Raw genomic sequence first — 15,666 nt, 5'->3', positions numbered from 1 at the left:
ATTATGCTTTACCACTGTCTTTGGAATTCTCTTCCCCTTTTTCCTGGATTTTTCTATTTTGTGGATCCCAGGTCTTCATCTTTTATCGTTTACTTCTGTGTTTTGATGGAGTGTCTCCTCCACTAGCGTCCTCTTCTATTTATTTCCTGGTTTTGAAGGAGCATTTCCTTTAGTAGCTTCCTGGGTAAATGTTTTGAGATATTCCTTGTTGAAAATGTTTCTATCAGAGCTCTTGGTGTATTCCATAAGCTCAATAAAGATTTGATGAATTATGAGTGAATGAATGACTGAATGAATGAATAAGCAGAAGCAGCATAGTATAATGGTGATGAGCTGGACTACCTGGGTCTGAGTGCTAGCACTGTCACTTCCTAGCTATATGACCTTTGTCAAGTTTGTTCTGTCTCAGTTTCCTAATGTGTACAATGGGAATAATAATAGTACCTGTGTCAGAATTGTTTTGAGTATTATATATAAGGCACTCAAGCAGTACCTGAAACACACATGCCAAGCACTCAAATGTTAGCTGTCTTGATTATCCTTAGTGAATAATATGAATGAAGGATGATGATATAATGAAGAAATGAAGAAACCACAACTGTTTGTTGTAAAGACTTAGTTTTTTTTTTTTTTAAGAGCAGAGCAGTTTTAGGTTTTATAATAAATTTGAGAGGAAGGTACAGAGATTTCCCATATGACCCAACATTATTAACATGGTACTTTTTTTTTTTAAAACCAAGGATGAACCTACATTGATATATCATTATCATCCAAAGTCCATAATTTACTTTAGGGTTCCTCTTGGTGTTGTCTATTCTATGTATTTGGACAAATGTATAATGAAATATTCATCATTACAGTATGATACAGACTCTTCACTGCCCTAAAAATCCTATGTGCTCTGAATATTAATATCCCCCACTCCCCTGGCAACCACTGATCTTTTGGTTGTCTCCATAGTTTTGCCTTTTCCAGAAGGCCATATAGTTGGAATCGCATAGTATGTAGTCTTTTCAGATTGGCTTCTTTCACTTAGTAATATGCATTTGAGTTTCCTCCATATCTGATGGCTTGAGAGCTCGTTTCCTTTCAGCACCGAATAATATTCCATTGTCTAGAGGTACCACAGTTTATTTATCCATTCACCTCCTGAGGACTTTTCTTGGTTGCCTCTGAGTTTTGGCAATTATGAATAAAGCTGCTATAAACATCCATGGGTACGTTTTGTGTAGACGTAAGTTTTCAGTTCCTTTGGGTAAATAACAAAGAGTACAGTTTGTAGATGATATGGTAAGAGGATGTTTAGTTTATTAAGAAACCACCAAATTGTCTTCCCAAATGGCTGTGCCATCTTGTATTCCTACCATCCATGAGTGATGCTCTTTTGTTAGGTACATACACGTTAAGAATAGTTACATCTTCTTGGAGAATTGACCTCTTTATCATTATGTAATACCCTTCTTTATCCCTCATAACTTTACTTACTTTGAAGTTTCCTCTGACTGAAATTAATATAGCTAATCCTGTTTTCCTGTTGTGTGTTAGCATGGTATTTTTTTGTCTGTCCATTTACTTTTAATCTATATGTGCCTATATATTTCAAGTAGGTTTCTTATAGACAGCATATTGTTGAGTTGTGTTTTTGATCCACTCTGACAATCTGTCCTTTAATTGGTACAGTTAGGCCATTGACATTCAAAGTGATTACTGATATAGGTGGATTAATATTTACCATATTTGTTACTGTTTTCTATATGTTGCCCTTATTCTTTGTTCCTGTTTTTGTCTTCCACTCTTTTCCTGCCTTTTGTGGTTTTAATTGAGCATTTAATATGATTCCATTTTCTTTCCTTTCTTAGCCTATCAGTTATGCTTTTTTTGACCTTTTATAGTGGTTGTCCTAGAGTTTGCAATATACATTTATAACTAATCTAAGTCCATTTTCAAATAACATGATACTATCATGGGTAGTGTGAGTGCCTTATAAAAACAAAATATTCCTAATTCCTCCCTCCTGTCCTTTGTATCATTGCTGTCACTCATTTCACTTACATAAAAGCATACATAAACATGTATATATGCATACTATATATGCATGTTTGTATATTAGTACACACATAAGATATATATGATACATAAGCATGTATAATCAAATACATTGTTGCTATTATTTTGAACAAACTGTTCTCTCAGATCAACTAAGAGTAAGAAAAATAAAAGTTTTTATTGTACCTTCACTATTCCTGCTTTGATGCTCCTTCTTTCGTTATGTAGATCAGTTTCTGACCTACATTATTTTCCTTCTCTCTAAAGAATTTCTTTTAACATTTCTTGCAAGGGAGGTGTATTGGCAACAGATTTCCTCAAAATTTGTTTGAGAAAGTCTTTACTTCTCCTTCACTTTTGAAGGATAATTTCTCAGGATACAGAGTTCTAGGTTAGCAGGGGTTTTTCCTCAACAGTTTAAATATGTCACTCCACTCTCTTCTCGCTTGCATGGTTTCTGAGGAGAAGTCTGATGTAATTCTTATCTTTGTTTCTCTATAAGCAATATGTTTTTTTTCCTCTGGCTTCTTTCAGGGTTTTTCTCTATCTTTGATTTTCTGTAATTTGAAAATGATATGCCTAGTGTAGTTTTTGAAGCATTTATTTTGCTTGGTGTTCTCTGAGCTTCCTGGATATGTGGCTTGGTGTCTAGCATTAATTTGAGGAAATTCAGTCATTGTTTCAGGTATTCATCTGTTCCTTTCTCTGTTTCTTCTCCTTCTAGTATCCCCATTATGCATACATTGTATCTTTTGTATTTGTCCCATAGCCCTTGGATATTCTGTTCTGGGTTTTCTTTTTTTTTTTCCCCAGTCTTTGTTTTCACTTTTTAGTTTTCGAGGATTCTATTGATATATCTTCTAACTCAGAGATTCTTTCTTCAGCCATGTCTGGTATACTAATAAGCCCATCACAGGCATTTTTAAAATTTCTGTTACAGTGGTTTTTTTATCTCTATCATTTCTTTTTGGTTACTAGGATTTCCATTTCTCTGCTTACATTGTCTGTCTGTTCTTGCATGGTGTCTGCTTTATTCATTAGAGCCCTTAGCATATTAATCATAGTTGTTTTAAATTCTCAGCCTGATAATTCCAGCATCTCTGCCCTGTTTCATTCTGATGCTTACTCTGTTTCTTCAGATTGTGGATTTTTTGCCTTTTGGTTTGTCTTGTAATTTTTACTGATAGCTGGACTTGATATATCAGATAAAAGGAACTGCTATGAATAGGCCCTTAGTAATGTGGTGGTGAGGTGTTGGGGAGAGAAAGTGTTCTATGGTCCTATGGTTCGGTCTCAGTTTTGTAGTGAGCCTATGCCTCTGGACTGGGAATCTCACAAATGTTTCTCTTTTTTTTCCTCCCCCTTTAGTTGGGACAGAATGGCTGGAGTGGACTGGAGTTGGGTATTTTCCTAACCCCCAGGTCAGTTAGGCTCTGATAATACCCCAACAGGTTAGGTGCTGGTTAGCCAGTTTCCCCTGAAGGCAGGCGGTTTTGAGAACAATAGAGCCTTGGCATATTTCAGAATGGTTAATTTCCCTTCCCCCTGCCAGAAGCATGAGGGGATGTCTCTCTGACATTTATTGTGGGAACCTCCTCAAGCTCCTAGAAGTAAATCTCACACTATTGGGGGGGTGCGGATAGAGGAGTTGAGTAGATGCCCGTGGAGTTTTTAACCCTCAGAGTTGTCTGCACTGTGCCTCCAGCAATTCATTTATTACGGTCAGGTTTTCTTACCTGGCTCTGGTTCCCCGGCTGGTTTCCACTTGTGAGGCTCTGCTCCAGGATGTCGAATTCATCTATCTGTCTCTCTAGTCTCAGAGGTTTGCCCTGTGTCTTTCCCTTTCTTATGGATCTAAGAATTGTTGATTTTTTCAGTCTCTTCAGCTTTTTTGTTTGTTTGTTAGGATGGAGTGGCAACTTCCTAGCTCCTTATATATGGAACTGGAAACGAAAAGCCCACTTAACTTTTCACAGTCACTTTTTCACTGGAAATGATTGTGTATGTACTATATTATCCCTGTTAGAATTCTCCATCTTTCAAATAATACTATTTTATACAGTGTGGGTTATGGTTTACAGAGTACTTTCCCCATATTTACAACTCTGTAAGGTACTTTCACTTATTACCGTGTTGTCTTTACAACAGCCCTGTAAGGTAGATGTTATCCTTATTTCACAGACAGGAACTATTTCAGAGATGTACACATTACTTGTTCGAATACATACAACTGCTAAGTGGAAATGCAGGTCTGAGAGAGTGTTCTTTCCACCACTGGATTTAAGAAGGATAATCAATTTCCAGTCGACCCTGCTACTGTTGTGCTCTGATTTGCAACAATTTCTTTTATAAAATAGTCAAATCCACCTGTGACCTCTGCAAGGATCATTGGGCAGCAATGATAGGGATAAAATAAATGTCTAGAACTCAAATAGCTTACACTAAACAACACCATTTTTGTGTGAAAATAAAAGTAACACTTGTAAAATATCTTGCTTCTGTCATTTAGTGACTTTGATATAGTATGGTTTCCCAGGTCTTCCAGTTTGTTACCCATGCAGCTGCCTTTCCCCCAAGTCTGCCAGAACACTTGTGTTTCCATGAACAGATGAAGTGCTTACACATTCATAGACTGAGACGCCCAGAATTCAGTTGGGTTCTCTCATTGCTCCAAGCAGATTTCTGCCCTTTCAGCCATGACAACTCAGGCTGGGCTCTAAATACTGATGGCAAGACCTTTTATTATTAATCAGGGATTTGTATGAATTAATTTAAGAACGTGAGGGAGGTGGGAGCTTAAAATTAACATCCTAAATAAAATAAAGGGTACTGCTTCATGACACTTAAAGCTCTAGCAAATAAAACAAGTTTGCAAGCTTTGATGATGGATTAAAAGTATATAATCTCAAAGTTAAGTTGCTAGCTAAATACTTTTAACCCCTTTATCAGAAAAAAGACATTTCCCTACTATAATAAGTTGGGTAACAATTACAATTTTGAAAGGATATCCTGGTCTTCTAGGTGTTTGTCTAATATTTGAGCTTGAGTTATTTCACTACTCATTGCCTAAGATTCTTTGGAATGGTATATGACTTTATTTAAAATGTCATTCAGCAGATTCAGCCCAATTTCAGTCTTTCCCTGAGATGATTAAAAATTACATTTATTGCACTTAAAATTTTTTGTGAGCACATAGAGAAATTTTAATTATAGTCATAACATGATAAGCCACATTTGCACTCCCACATATTGAAATAAACATAATTATTATATTGCCTAAAATGCTTAGAATCTATAGCTATCATAGCACATGAACATATACATATATATATAAAATGCCTTTTAAATAAAATATTCCTATTCTACAATGAAGTTATTTTATTATGCAGAAGTATAGTTCCTGGTGTGTATCTTTTATTTAAGTTGTAATTGCTACAGGTATAGTAAGGCATATATTTCTAATTCGAGAAAATTACGTGGTGTTTCCTACTGATATGGTAATTAGGACGCTGTCTATATTTCATGTAATAAAAAAAGTTTTGTAGTTATACTTACTATTCAGGACGCTATAGGTTCCAAGTTTATAGCATCATGGTGTTCTGTGTACTCATTTGTTAAATTACAGCTTTTATTAAATTTTTTAATCATTTGCAGAAATGTTTGGAAATTGAGGTGTAGATAATATGAAGAGAAATGTGAAGATCTAAAAGCTTATACATTTTTTAAAATGGTGCTTCAATTTTTATTTTTTGAGTCAGTTAATATAACTCTTCACACATGCCACATATTTATAGTTCTTCCAAGAAAATATCTTGGATGATTTAAATAATTTATAAAGTGTACTTAATATATGAACAGAATATTTCTTATCAATCATCAGGCACATATTATGTCTGCACAGTTCTTGTCACACAATTTATATCTCAGATTAGTGCCATATACAGTAGACACTGAATACGTGCTTCTTAGTGATATTTAAATAATATTTTATTTATTTCTAATTAATTTATTTTTGGCTGTGTTGGGTCTTCGTTGTGGTGGGCAAGCTTCTCATTGCGGTGTCTTCTCTTGTTGCGGAGCACGGGTTTTAGGTGCATGGGCTTCAGTAGTTGTGGCACACGGGCTCAGTAGTTGTGGCGCACGGGCTCAGTTGTGGCGCACAGGCTTTAGAGCGCAGGCTCAGTAGTTGTGGTGCATGGGCTTAGTTGCTCCGTGGCACGTGGGATCTTCCCAGACCAGGGCTCGAACTCATGTCCCCTGCATTGCCAGGTGGATTCTTAACCACTGTGCCACCAGGGAAGTTCCTTAAATAGTATTTTAAACTTTTACATTAATCTAAATTTGTTTTAGAACAAATGTAGCAATATAATAATATTTGAATGAATTAGATGACATTATTCCAGTGCAGCTATCATCACTCCCCCCCAGAAGCATTCATGCAATTCATTGGTTTTTCTATAGATTTTTGTCTAATGCACTCAAAAATTTCTCTTTTATTGAGCTGCTACTTTAGTTAAGTTCTTTCTGTTCTTTTGAAAGTCTAATTTTATACCATTTTCCATATGTTTATTGATTCTTTCAAATACTTTGAAGAAGATCACCTTTCTCTTGACTCCATTCCTTTCTGCACTTGCTTTGTTTTAAATTTGTGGCTCATGTCAGAATACAGTTTACATGCTTTTGGTTTGAGAAACTGCTGCAAAATCTGGCAAAACAGACAGTACTAACCTAACAAAGAAGCAAAAGGTTTAAGAGGCAGAGTCAGTGTACTAAGGCTCAATTTATGCTTCTATTTAAGAAAGGAAGGAAAAAAATGCATCCTCTTAAATAGCTTTCTACACTTGAGTATATGTTAGTTTGGTTATGTAGTTGATTAACATATTAATTTAAAGGAACTTTATTCACACTAATAATTGAGAAATGCATTCTAAACTGTCAAATTATGCTCATTTGTATTAATACAGGCAGCACCATTTAAAAATCAAGCCTATGGTAATACTTTACACCAGAAACTTGTACTTAATGCAAAATGAGAAAATAGTGAAAGTCATTTAAATCTTATGAGCTTTGGCAGTATACTTTTTTTTTGAATTTTTTATCATGGTAAAATATACATAACAAAATTCACAGATTTAACCATTTTCAAGTGTACAGTTCTGTGTCATTAAGTACTTTTACATTGTTTAACCATCACCACCGTTTTATCTCCAGAACTTTTTCATCTTCCCCAACTGAAATTCTGGACCTATTAAACACTAACTCCTCATTCCTCCCCTTCCCACAGCCCCTTGCAGCCACCATTCTACTTTCTGTGTCTATGAATCTGACTACTCTAGGTACTTCGTGTAAATGGAATCATACAATCATACACGAGCTCTCTTGAGACTGGCTTATTTCAGTTAGCATAATATCTTCAAGGTTCATCCATGTTATAACATGTCAAAGTTTCCTTCCTTTTTAAAAATGAATGATATTTGTATGTATATACTGCATTTTGTTTATCTAAATATCCATCTGTGGACAGTTGGGTTGCTTTCATATTTTGGCTATTGTGAATAATGTGGCTGTGAATGTGGGTGTGCAAATTTTTGTTTGTTTTTTTCCAACACTTTATTATGAAAATTTGTAAACATACAGGAAAGTTGAAAGAATTTTACAGTGAACATCTATATCCCTACCACTAGATTCTACCACTAGTTATTTTACTATGTTTGCTTTATCAATATCTAGCCGTTTCTCCATCCATCAATTGATCTATGTTTTTGATGCATTTCAGAGTATTTTATAGACAATAAATTTTCTTCTAAATGCTTCAGCATACATATCATTAACTAGAGTTCAGTATTAGTTTGGTTTTTCTTTTAAGGTAACATGTATATATACAATGAAATGCACAAATCTGAAGTGCACATTCAATTAATTTTGACAAATGCACATACCTGTGTAACCAAAACTCCTATCAAGATATAGAACGTTACTGTCACCCCAGAAAATTCCCTCATGCCCCATCCCAAGTGGTTCTTTTTCCTAATCGTACAAAGGTAACCACTGTTCTGATAATTCTTCTAGCATAGATTGGTTTTGCCTGTTCTAGAACTTTATATAGATGGAATCATAATATGTACTTTTTTGTGTAAGGCTTCTTTCATTTAGCATAGTGTTTTTGAAGTTCATTGATATTGTCATATAGATCAGTATTCTTCCTTTATATTTCTGACTGATATTCCATTGTATGAATATGAATTCATTGTAGTGTATTTATCCATTATCTTCTGATGGACACCTGGCTACCTTATTATTATCACTGGATTACTTATTATTTTATACAGGATGAAGTAATATCTCCCTTGCTTACTCCTTAACCCTTTAGTTACTAACATTATGGCTTAGTAAATGCTTATAAAGGGAGTTTCTAAAGTAGTGTATTTAAAATCCTTCTGAATTCCCTGATAGCTCAGCAATACCATTTCCTTTTACCTTAGATCTTAGCCAGTGAAGGAGATCAAGTATTCACTTATTTTAAATGTGTATTAGCTTCCATGCTAGCCACATCTTGCGGTCATAAACTGCCACCCAGTCCTACTGCTGTCTGAGGTTTTGAAAGAACGTTGTTGGTTCACTAATGAGAGGTGGGTGGAAGTAGGAGGCTTTGTGTAGTTTCTGGTGGTTGCAGGTGGGGGAGTTCTCACTGTAGCCAGCTGCTACAATGGCAGCAGCAAAGGGTAGAAGATAGGGATAGGAGAGAGGAGGCAGAGACACTACAGGTTATTGGTAGCTGAAGTCAATCAATTGTAAGTTGAAACCCAATTTTTTGGAGAGAGAAATTCAAGTCAACCTATTTGCAGTATTTCACTTCATAATTAGACAGTACTATACCATATCATCTTTGATAAAATGGCAACCCTTAACAAATATAAAAATACCAACTTTGCCATGTTTTTGTCTACTGTATGTATGGTGTACATGTTTTGTTTCTATCTGTTCTCAAAATACCCTAAGAACATCGAGTCATTTTATAATACCATCTCTTTTCATTTAATTTGTGATAGCCAGGAGAAATCTAATTTTTAAAAATTCTGCATGGTTTAAGAACAAGTAACCAAGGATATCAAAGAAGCATATAAAATATTAAGACTCACTCTGTATTTTCCAGAAGGTATGAAAGTAATACCACTTAATAGGTTAGCTGCCACCCTGCACTTTCCAAGCACTTTAGAGTCATTCATCTGTCTGAGGTAAGACGGTATTTGCACCCTTGGTTAACAGATGGGAACTCTTTCTTCCCTGCTGTGTTTTACTGTATTTGAATTCCAGAATTTATCCAGAGCTCTCCAAACAGTGCTTGTGGTTTTCTGCTGACCTAACAAAGATTCCTTTTAATAATGGCTTTCCCCACAAATGTCCCAAATAGTTCTGCGATATTCTTTCAGAAGTTATTAAAACTAGAAGCAGACAAACAATTGTCAGCTTTTGTGGTAACAGTAAAAATAAATTTAACTTGAAAATTTGTAAGAGATTATATCATTCATAGAAGATAAAACAATTATATCTAAAAATAGGTAAAATATCTCATAAGTTTGTATAAAATCTTTAAGCAAATATAAATTTAATATGCGCCTAATTGATGGTTTTCCTTCTGGAAGAGAAATTATGGAATCCTGTATCTAAACTAATTTAGTAAATTTAATAATTGCATTATATTGGTCCATATATGTTTATGGTTAACAAAGAGAAAGGAGAGAAACCACAGGTGTTTATTTACTGATTTTATCAGTAGGGGTTATGAGGATAGATATGCAGATATCTATAGATAGATAGATATCTATAGATAGCTTTGCAGATATCTATAGATAGATATCTGTAGATAGATAGATATGCACATATCTTCTCTGCAAATTACTGGTTATTTATTACTTGAACTAATAATCTTAGAGTATGTTTACAGGAACTCTACAATTTGAAGAAGTAAAGAGTTATCACATTCAGATACCTGGTTGTGCTGATCTTTGTTCATTTAAATGCAGGATATTTGAAGGCAAAAATTCCAAAGCCTGATTTACTTTATCTATGCTTATTTACAAGTATGTTTAATCCTGCTCTTGTTTTTGAACTTCTTAATGCTGCATAAAAATATTAATCATTAGGTGGTCTTAATGTAGCTATCTTCAGCCCTTCTGCAGAAAGTCATTATCAGAGAATTCATTCTAATTCAAGGTTAATTAGTGTACCATTAAAATAATGTGTTACAAAAATTAATTACATTGCAGGTCAGAAAACCTGTTAAAAAGCATAGTGTAAATGTCTGAGAGCACATCATCCTCCTTAAAACATTGCTATACAAGTGCCACCCTTCTAGAAAATATATCCAAAGTGAAAATCACTACTGAGGTCCAGTCATAGGTGTTTCGTCTAAAGTAAATTTTTGGCACCACATATGGGAAATTTAAAATATAACTCCCCATTAACAGTAAAATGCGTTGCTTGTCTGCTTTCCCACCGAAACAGCTAAGGATTTATAATTTAGCATTAGGCTATGTGACCCTATTGGGTTAAACCTAAGGAGAAATCAGGAATCTGGTTGAGAAATAGAAATTATCTGTACATCTTGTAGTAAAAATACTAGATATATTAATATTATGTTTTCTTACTTAACTATTAGGTACTTCTGGTAGGTTCCCTGTGTAAGTCTATCAGGCATCATTTTAACTATGTAGTAATTCTTGTTAATAATTTAACATAATAGCCATAAAATGTACAGTTAAAATTAGAACTAAGAATGATACAGACTTTGACATTTTATCTGATTATTTTAATGTAAAAACTGTGAAACAATTACATTGAACTATAAAATATTTTATACATTGGTATTAGTTCTGAGAGTCTAATTAGAATATCTATCTATTCGTATAGAGGGTTTTGAAATTAGTGCTCTAGTAACACTAAATCAGTACACGTTAGAGCTGGAGAACATTTACCATAGGCAACTCTATTCTCTACTCCACAATACATTTTTTACTTGGCTTTTAGAATTGTCTCCATTTAAAAAATTTTTAGTGGGCTCTGAGCAAAGTAGTTTTGCTGTTACAATAAACTGTGAATGATTTGCCCACGTTTTAAAATTTTTTGCTTCCCTTCCTCTTCGGATTTTGTGTAAGCCTATTGCAAAACAGATATTCACAGGTAAGTAAAAATAAATTGAGCAAATGAAAGAAAAAGAAAAGGACAATTTGTAAGGAAGAAGTTGTCTTACTTTTTGTTTGTTTGTTTCAAGAATAGTTCCTGGTTTGATTAGTTGAACGAATAGGTATGTGAAGAGAGTCTGTAAGGTGAAGTGTGTGAGTTTAGAAAAGCTTTCTTGAAAAGTGCTTTTTACTTTAAAGTCATCTTTGTCCCAGCTTATATCTCCTTAAATCTTTTCTAAAATGACATAAAGCAGGGATTTCAACTTAATTTGGAAAAACATTCCATTCTTTAAAAAATGACATCATTACCACCCTGAAAAAAGTAGTGTTAAGCCATACATCACTCATTTCTTCAGAAAAGCCCTTAGCTTTGGGGGTTTTGTTTATTCTTTGGACTGAGTAGGCTCCTTTCATTAACTAAACCAAGATGTCTGACAGTGGAGAAAAGAATTAACACATTGAGAGTAACCGTTCATCCTTGGTAGACAACAGTTAAAATTAATGTTTCATATTTAGTACTTTTGTCTCCTGACAGTTAATATCTATTCTGTTTTACAAGTGGCTTTCACAGTCAGCATTTGAAGACAAACACTAGCAGACTTTACTAATGTTTTGGGGATATTTCAGGGTGTAAATTTGGGATATGAAGGGGAAATGCTTAGTTTCAAAGTGATTAAATTTTCTTACATTTTAAGGAATAAACTTGAGTAAATTTAGATAAACTGCATTTAGATTATGATCTCTACCTAGGTTTAAGTACTTATTTTTTTTTTTATCCATAGGATTTTTTTCACCAGAAGTGGACATAATTTAAAACTATCTCTTACCTTTATAGAGTACTTCAAAATTTACAAAGCATTATTTTGTAACTCATTCATTCAACAAATGTTATTGGTATTATTGTTGTTAGTGTTACCCCCACGCTGTGGGTGAGGAAGCTGTTCAGGCTGAAGAAAGTCACTGGGCTAGTACAGAACAGATTCCAGAAGTAGAACTCAGGACTTTCTATTGATTTCCAGTCTGCTGATTTTCCCATAGAACATTTTATATCAATCATTCTTAGAATAGTTAATCTACATTTTTGCATATTACTCTGTCTTTCTTCAGACCTTATATCTTTTATATGGTCCCACACTGGATTAACAAATTCATTTATCTTTTTCTGTGTTTTTAGGGCAGAGCTCTACTCCATTGGGCTTGTGATCGAGGACATAAGGAACTAGTCACAGTCCTGCTACAACATAGAGCTGATATTAACTGTCAGGTAAGAGTGATGAAAAGGGAGTTTTTTAAAAAAAATTGGGGTAAAATCCACATAAAGTAAAATTTACCATATTAACAATTTTAAAGTGTACAGTCGAGTGGCATTTAACAATGTGCAGCCATCACTACTGTCTTGTCCTGCAGCATTTTCATCACCCCAGAAGTACGCTTTGTACCCATTAAGTGGTCACTCCCTATTTCCCCCTCACTCCAGACCTTAGCAGCAACTAATCTGCTTTCTCAGTGGATTTGCCTCTTCTAGATATTTCATATAAATGGAGTCATAAAATATGTGGCCTTTGTTTCTGGCTTCCTTCACTTGGCATATTTTCAAGGATTATCCATGTTGTAACATGTAACAGTACTTCATTCCTTTTTGTGGCTAAATAATATTCCGTTGTATGGATAGACCACATTTTATCAATTCATCAGTTGATGAGCAGTTGGGTTGTTTCCACCCTTTGGCAGTTGTGAATAATTGCGGTGAACAATTTGTGTACATGTTTTTGTTTAAACACTTGTTTTCAGTTCTTTTGGTTCTGTACCTAGGAGGAGAATTTAAGTTATATGGTAATTTGATGTTTAACTTTTTGAGGAACCTCCAAACTTTTCCACAGGAGCTACACCATTTTACATTCCCGCCAGCAATTCACGAGTGTTCCAGTTTTTCCACTTCTTCGCCAATACACATTATTTTTCTGTTCATTAGCCATTCTAATGGGCATGAAGTGATATCTCATCATGGTATGGATTTGATTTGCATTTCCCTAATGACTAATGATGCTGAGTATCTTTTCATGTACTTGTTGACAGTTTATATGTCTTCTTTGGAAAAATGTCTATTTAAGTGTTTCACCCCTTTTTAAACTGAGTTGTCTTTTATATTTAAGATCTAAAAATTCTTTATATATATTCTGGACATTAGACCATTATCAGATGTATGATTTGCAGATATCTTCTCCCTTTTCGTGGGCTGTTTTTTCGCTTTCTTAATAGTGCCCTTTGGTGCATGTAAAGTTTTTAATTTTGATGAAGTCCAGTGTATCTATTTCCTTTTGTTGGTTGTGCTTTTGGCATCATACCTAAGAAACCTTTGCCAAATCCAAGGTCATTAAGATTTACCCCGAAATTTTCTTTCTTTCTTTTTCTCTCTTTTTTTTTTGACTGTGGCAAAATATATATAACATAAAATTTACCGCCTTAACCATTTTAAGTGTACAGTTCTGTGGCATTAACTACTTTTACGGTGTTTAACCGTCACCACCATTCATCTCTAGAACCTATTCATCTTCTCCAATTGAAACTCTGTACTCATAACTAGCTCCCCATTCCCCACCCCACCCCCTCAGCCCCTGGCAGCCACCATTCTACTTTCTCTCTTCATGAATTTGACTACTGTAGATACCTCATACAAGTAGAATCATACAATATTTGTCCTTTTGTGACTGGCTTATTTCGCTTAGCATAATGTCTTCAAGGTTCGTCCCTGATGTAGCATGTGTCAGAATTTCTTTCCTTTTTAAAACTAAATAATGTTGCATTGTATGTGTATACCATATTTTGTTTATCCAGATATCCATCTACAGACACTTAGGTGACTTTCATCTTTTGGCTGTTGTGATTAATACTTCTATGAATATGGGTAACAAATGTCTGTTTGAATCCTTGCTTTCACTTCTTTTGAGTATATACCCAGAAGTGGAATTGCTGGATCATATGGTAATTCTTCGTTTAATGTTTTGAAGAATCACCATACCATTTCCACAGTGGCTGCACCATTCTACCTTCCCATCAACAATGCACAATTGTTCCAGTTTCTCCAAATCCTTACCAACACTTGTTATTTTCTGTATTTCTGATATTAGCCATCCTGGTGGGTGTGAAGTGGTATCTCATTGTGGTTTTAATTTCACTTCCATAATGATTAATGATGTTGAACATTATTAATGTTGAACAATCAGTTTTGGCCATTTGTATATCTTCTTTGGAGAAATGTCTATTCATGTCCTTTGCCCATTCTTTAATTGGGTTGTTTGGGGTTTTTTTGTTGTTAAGCTGTAAGAAGTCTTTATATAGTCTGGATATCACCCCCTTATCAGATGCATGGTTTACAAATATTTTCTCCCATTCTTTGGGTTTTCTTTCACTCTGCTGATAATAGTGTCCTTTGATGCACAATAGTTTAAAATTTTGATGAAGTTCAACTTATGTATTTTTCCTTTTGTTGCCTGTGTTTTTGGTGTCATATCCAAGAAATCATTGCAAAATGCCATGCCATGAAGCTTTTTCCCAGGTTTTCTTTAAGAGCTTTATGATTTTAGCTTTGTTTTTTGACCCAAGTAAAAGGTAACGTAAGGGTCCAGCTTCATTTTTTTGCATGTGGATATTCAGTTTTCCCAGCGCCATTTATTGAAAGGCTGTCTTTTCTTCACTGAATGGTCCTGACACCCCTTGTCAGAAATCACTTGACCATATATGCAAGAGTTTGGGATCTCTATTCTATTCCATTGGTCTATATGTCTGTCTTTATGCCACTACTACCCTGGTTTGATTACTGTAGCTTTGTAGTAATTTCTGAAATCAGGAAGTGTGAGACTTCCAACTTGTTTTTCTTTTTCAAGATGGTTTTGGCTATTCTGGGTCCCTTAAGTTTCCATATGAATTTTAGGATGGATTTTTCTAATTCTACGAAAAAGTCATTGGGGTTTTGATGGAGGTTGCATTGAATCTATAGATCGATTTGGGGAGTACAGGTTTCCCTTGCTCTCTGAAAGTAAATCATTCCTACGAAACCTTTTGTAAGCCAAAATGATGTAAAGCAAAGAAGCAATTACCTTAGGACACATCTTGCTAACGAACGCACAAAGTAAACTGAGATAAAGCACAGATGCTCACACAGTTAAAAGTTATGGTGGCTTCGTGCTGAGATGCACAGTGTAGTTCCTGGAGAAGGAGCTAGATGGTGCCGCTCTTAGTGCTCAGGGTGCACGCTGCCTCTACAATAGCCAGCTGCAAAACAAAGGGCGAGCGCTGGTTTTGCTTTTCACCTTTTTTTGTAAAAGCAAAAATCGTCTTTAGATTTCTTTCGGTTAGCAAAAACAGGTACTAATGTAGGTCTTTAGTAAAAGTGAAGTGGCATAAAGCAGACTTTTGAAAAGCAAGAGATACCTGTATT

At 34.8% G+C, this 15,666-nt stretch overlaps 1 protein-coding gene across 5 annotated transcripts in view; it reads left to right on the top strand.

Moving 5' to 3' along the window:
- Positions 1–15,666, top strand: part of ACBD6 (acyl-CoA binding domain containing 6) — a 230,215-nt gene that overhangs the window by 90,532 nt on the left and 124,017 nt on the right. For 3 of the 5 annotated variants that reach the window (XM_067728811.1, XM_067728808.1, XM_067728810.1), the window contains one exon: positions 12,403–12,492. In XM_067728811.1, the coding sequence (XP_067584912.1) occupies positions 12,403–12,492 (90 nt within the window). Of the gene's footprint in view, positions 1–3,414; positions 3,468–12,402; positions 12,493–15,666 lie in introns of all 5 variants that reach the window. The other 2 variants (XR_010941233.1, XM_067728809.1) reach the window with 1 other exon arrangement.

The sequence above is a fragment of the Pseudorca crassidens genome, chromosome 2, assembly GCF_039906515.1.
Source record: "Pseudorca crassidens isolate mPseCra1 chromosome 2, mPseCra1.hap1, whole genome shotgun sequence".
NCBI lineage: Eukaryota > Metazoa > Chordata > Mammalia > Artiodactyla > Delphinidae > Pseudorca > Pseudorca crassidens.
This window is presented reverse-complemented; position numbering and strand designations above follow the sequence as displayed.